Consider the following 5717-nt stretch of genomic DNA (forward strand, 5'->3'; position numbering starts at 1 on the left):
CAGGAACGCGGAAACAACTGCGATTTCTTTCACTTTTGATTGGTTGAGGATATCGGCGCGCCACTCTTAGCTATCTGAATATTCATGATTCTTAAGCTTGGGTTTTAGGCATGCGCAAAGAGACTTGTGAAACACATACAGGTAATAGTCAGCAACATTTACCTAGGTAAACTAGTAAATGTTGCTGACGCTAGCACTGTCATTTCGCGGGGGTTTAGATGGCACTTGTTAGAACAAATGATTGAGAGGATTCCTTGTCAGAATGATCAAGGACATTATACACAGAAGGCCTTGTGTGTATAATGTCCTTGGAATGATGTACAAATATGAATTAGCATCTGGTTTGTCATAAACTAGTTTTAAGGGTCACTCAAGGAAGCTTTACAGCATGTCACAGACGTTAACTCGAGCATGACCAGAGGCCAGGTGAGCTAGGTCAACCATGGATGGATGCCCAAAGCAAACACTGGTCTTGCAAGAAGAGCCTTTTCTGAAAGCCCTTCGTTTCCTTGTTGTCTCTACAGTCTACGAGCGCAACGATTTAGTGGACTATTAAAGTGCTCTAATACAAAGTATTAGCCGACCACTAATGAATCCCAAACAAATCGTACATTCTTGGTTCGACTGTTGTACAATCCTACATTAAAAGTAGATAAACTATCATAGTGTATAGATAAATTATGTATGTAAGTATACAACCATATCTTAACGTACATTCCTTATCATTTATGACCAATATACTAATGCATTGACACTGCAGTCCGCAAATATTAAAGGACGCTTACGCGGTAGTAATGTTCTACTAGAAAGGATCGCAACAAAGTGACTAGAGTGTTGCAAAGCCATGGTACGTATACAGACGTATAATAAATCACCTGTCCCGAGATTGTACAAATGGACCACAACCATGTTACACGCCACTCAGGCAACCCCCTACCCTTCTCTCACTAACTAGAAGGGATGGCGGCGTTCTGACGGTGGCAGGAAAATGTAAAACTTTATTATTTTTCCTTTAGGCCATGTTGATTTGATTATATGGATGACATCCTCCGGGAGCCCCAAAACTGATGCGAGCGTGCGAATAAAAAAAAGTTTTGCAAAAAAAAAAAGGTTCTTTTCATTATGAAATCTACGTGGTCATGAGGGTTGAGCAAATGGCACAGAATATGGTTTGGCGAATAATCTAGTCTTCAAGTTCATTTCTTTACAATTTCGTCTTTTTTCGTTTGATTTTGGCATTCTACGACTTTGGTATAGTTTTTATTAATTTTTTTTGTAACTTATGGTATATTTTTGTTCATTTTGCAACTGTTTTGTACGATTTACAGTATGGTTGAAAACTTTCTTTTTTTTGGAAACGGCCGAAAATTCATGCGCGCGCGGATGTCATCCATAATCAAATCAACATGGCCTTAAAATGGCCAAAAGTACTTGTTGTCGCCAGGGGTCAATGATTACCGATTGGCAAGGATTAACTCCAGCAGGTGCACCAAAACATCCCCGCATATTTTCTGGCGGTTGTGGATTGGAGAAGAGATCTGTATGGTTGGTTATGTGTCAGACCCTGGTGTCAGACACAACACACACCTCCCTTTCTGAAAAAAGACACCCAACATCTGCTTGAAGCTTTGAGTCTGACGACACGTCACCACACCCGTCATCCCTTTCGCATCCAACATGGCTTCCACTGGCAAATGGGAAACGGTCGGCGCGAAGAAGAATAAAAAGTCCACCTCCAAATCGAATGGGAAGAAACCAGGAGCCCAGGGAACTGCTGAGAGAGGCCCGGTGATAGAACACGCAAGTAGGTTTGGTTTCCCACCCCCCAGGATAAGTATGCAACGTGCATATGTCTGGGAGAAAATAGACCAGCGGCCATGCCTACAATCCACATGTGTTCGAGAAACCACTGACATGACAACGTGTCGCTTTTCCTAGTAAATACGACGGAGGAAATTCTGGGGTCTGATGGTGGGGGATATTTCATAGTTTGTAAACCCACTGTGGACACATTTTTTTCAAAATTAATTTGATAACCCAAGGACCTTGGATAACCACAAAAATATTATATGATAGTGGAACTCCTATAACTCTCCATACGTAACGTTCGTCAAAGGGGTTGGTACGTTTTTAAAAGCCAATTTTATACAGTAGGTAATTGCGTAATCGGTTTGATGCTAAGGCAGGTATGATATAGAAATTATTTGAATTTAATAATATTTGTATACCACAACTTTCTGTAGAAGTCTGACTGAAAGTAATGTGTGGTTTTGTATATTAATATTTATGATTTTAAATTTGGTAACTTCACTCACGATCACGTTGCTCTTCTCCTTTGATTCCCAGAGCCTATCGAGACAGCCCAGACAATATGGAGCTCTGTGGCTGAGCTAGAGGGGGACGATGAGCATAAGGAAAATAAACAGGTTTGTGTAATTTGTAGATAGTAGCTGTTGTTACTACTTACTAGTAATAGTATGTAACTTACATCTTATAATTACAGCATGAACTACAAAAAAGCAAATGGAATGAAAACTTTATTATTTCAGGTTGGCTTAGTTGTGGGTTTGATGTATAATAACACTGTGTTCTACCAGATCCAGGCCAATAAGGACCAGGCTAAATCATCGAATGCCTCTCCAAAGAGCCCCAAGAAAACAGGAGCAGACAAGAAAAAGCAGCAAGGGAAGGACAAGAAAGCTGGCAGACGGGAGTTCAAGACTGTGGAAGATGCAATGAAGAAGGTCAGTATATACAGATGCACGACCAGTATGTAGAATGCACATACGTACTTGACCATGTAGAGCAGGGCTTGAAATTTATACAAGGCATGTCTCATACTCATGATACCTCAGGGTGTTCTAATCTAACATTATCCTTGCTTTGTCTGTTTTAATCCCAGCTTGATGCCAACGTCCTGAAAACAGTCGTGCAGGACACAAAGCTCAAGTTTCCTGATAATCCACAGGTACATGTACAACCTTTTCCTACATATATACATGTGCAGTTTAGACATTGTGCAGCATTACCTTCCTTTAGCAGGATGAGTATTGCAATTACAGAAATGAATGGCACTTTCCTGATAGTGATATTGCACTATTTTGTGGCATAAATGTTGAAAGTGTAAATACCAGCTTTGCTGAGGAAACTAGATTATTGAGAAGTACACCTGTACTAGTAGCAACATGTTGAAAATAGTTCTGAAGGTCGCTGTGTATGACTTTATTAATATTCATCCTGGTGTCTGATTAGGTGCTGTATGCATATAAATGTACATGCTATATACAACTATTACAGCATGTAGGGATTCACCTATGTGTGAAAGTTAAAGAAAAAACATTTAGCATAGTCAAGTCTTGTTTGTAACATTTCACATATACAGAAACATGCATAAGAACTTACAAACAACTAGAAAGGCCAACATTTGCTTCGGAGCAAATGTAATATTTCACTCCATCTCCCTCCCCATACAAAAATAGAAGATTCTGAATAAATCATACTGCAATCATACAAGGACAAGCTTTTTGAATCTCGACAGATATTTACAAAAATGGCACTTGGCCATTATCTCCCTTTTTTTTACAAAGATACAACGACAAGCACTTTAAATCTCGACAGCTTTACTTTACACTTATCTCAATTTCAAAGTTACATATTGCAGGTATCTAAATACTACTAATGACGAAATTGCAACTACTACTAACGGTAGCAAAATTTTCACGGTCTGAGAAACATGGACATGTTCACGGAACTATATATTCACGGTGGTGACAGTTGCAGGAAAAAGAAAGTCCAGGAATTATTTCCTAACTGTAAAGATAAGTTCACGGTACAGAGGTGACAGTGAAAACCGTGAACATTGACCTCCTGCTTGCGTTACGTTGCGGTACAGTGAAAAAAAATCGGGAATTACAGTAATCAATTTACAGAGTATGTTTGCTTAGTTTCCAGATGTTTTGTATGAATGTCGTAAACTTAGTTTTAAATTAACGAAAACCGATGCGCGCACAGATGCCATCCATACAATCAAATCAACATGGCCTTATTAACAATCACATAAACTATGAAGCCATACATTGAATAAGCTATACATATAATATGATTATCATAACCTTTATTTTTAAAATCATGCCAGTGAGCTAATTGCATGTACAGAGTGAAAGAAAGTAAAGTAAAGTAAAGCAGTAGAATTTCTGTACTAAGCTATGATAGTACTCCATATGATTCGTCCTCATCGTCATCATTCAATGTGGTCTATCTCTTGCTACTAGTGACTGGTAATACCTCTGTAGATTCTTCACACTGGCAGAGTACCGTACTCATTCTCTCTTGTCAGCTCCATACTTTTGTGACAACATCAAAGTGATTTTGGTTTGTATGTTGGAAAAATACAAAAGACTAACATTCTAAGTTATTGACATTCTTGAGTAAGAACAATCAGTTTTTGAATGTTAAAAGCAAAACAACGAAAATCCAAAAAAAAATGTTGAAATTGTTAAAATGCAGGATTGTTAAAATTGTTAAAACTGATAAAATTGTTAAAACTGATAAAATTGTTAAAAATGATAAAATTGTTTAAAATGTTAATATCCGATGCACTGGGGTTCGAACTCACAATTTCTGGGATTGCCGTCTGGCGCGTTACCAACCGAGCTAACTCGTTGCGATACACATCACTTACTGCATTGTATGTTATATAAAGTAAACAGCATGGCGGTATCGATCGCCTCAAGCCACCAAGACTTTCAACTATTAACTACGGGGTTTCCTTCTTTATCAGGTTTGCTTTTGAACCACCTTGATGTTACTTAACTATCAACCCGGCTAGCAGAAGCCGCCGGCTCCTTTGATATTACAGCCGCTCCCTGTCCAATCTTGTTTACACGCCGGGCGCAGGTCATTGACCTCCAACTTGCGTTGTTCCAACAGAGAAGAGCAAAATGTCTGGCTCCCGCAGAACGTACCGCACTCTCCCGCTGGACGTACCGCACTCTCCCGCAGAACGTATCGCACTCTCCCGGAGGACGTCCCGCACTCTCCCGAGGGAAGTCCCGCACAGCGTCCTGCACTCTCCCGCAGAACGTCCCTCGAAAATTGATGCGTATTTCGTGGCCTGTGCTGTACCTACCAAAACACTTGAGTTCATACTGTCAAAATGGAATGGCTTTGAACAGGTGTTAATTGAGTTAATCCAATCAAATCCAACAGCCAATCAGCAAGAAGAAAAGATTAGGCTGCGTCAGGTTCATGCTTGCATGCCCATATTTGGGCATGCCGCCGAATTTCTTTCTTATTACGTCACGCGCGTACGCCCCCGCACAGTACTTTCCTATGGGAACAGCTAAAAACGCAAATAAAACGATTGTAAAAGCTTGTATCAAAAAAAATAAAAAAAACGCCTAGGGGTATTTACCCACTCTACCTTTATACGAAATTCCAGGTCGTTTGGCCCAAAAATGAAGGAATTGAATCAATTTAAAGAAATGGCAGGAGGAGAAGAAGGAGGAGAATCATCAGTAAAAACAGTATTTCCCTCCATACTTAAGTATGGAGTGAAATAACTACATTTTGTAGAAGGCAGAAATATGTCTGTATCCCTCCCACAGTTCTGGCTGAATGACCTTGCATCTGTGCTGAATCTGAAGTTAGATGCTCCAGATTTGGATCCAACGTTCTACCAGCAGCCAGCAGGTAATGTTATCAGAATATCTGTATAT

At 39.7% G+C, this 5717-nt stretch overlaps 1 protein-coding gene across 1 annotated transcript in view; it reads left to right on the forward strand.

The window, feature by feature from the left end:
- Window positions 1-1657: 1657 nt before the first annotated feature.
- Window positions 1658-5717, forward strand: part of LOC109469680 (transmembrane protein 214-B-like) — an 11499-nt gene continuing 7439 nt past the window's right edge. Inside the window, exons 1-5 of the mRNA XM_019768234.1 lie at window positions 1658-1804; window positions 2347-2426; window positions 2598-2744; window positions 2903-2968; window positions 5607-5691. Of these exons, the coding sequence (XP_019623793.1) occupies window positions 1678-1804; window positions 2347-2426; window positions 2598-2744; window positions 2903-2968; window positions 5607-5691 (505 nt within the window). The 5' untranslated portion in view covers window positions 1658-1677. The remainder of the gene's footprint in view (window positions 1805-2346; window positions 2427-2597; window positions 2745-2902; window positions 2969-5606; window positions 5692-5717) is intronic.

This window comes from Branchiostoma belcheri, unplaced genomic scaffold (genome assembly GCF_001625305.1).
Source record: "Branchiostoma belcheri isolate BF01 breed outbred unplaced genomic scaffold, Haploidv18h27 scaffold21, whole genome shotgun sequence".
Classification (NCBI taxonomy): Eukaryota; Metazoa; Chordata; class Leptocardii; order Amphioxiformes; family Branchiostomatidae; genus Branchiostoma; species Branchiostoma belcheri.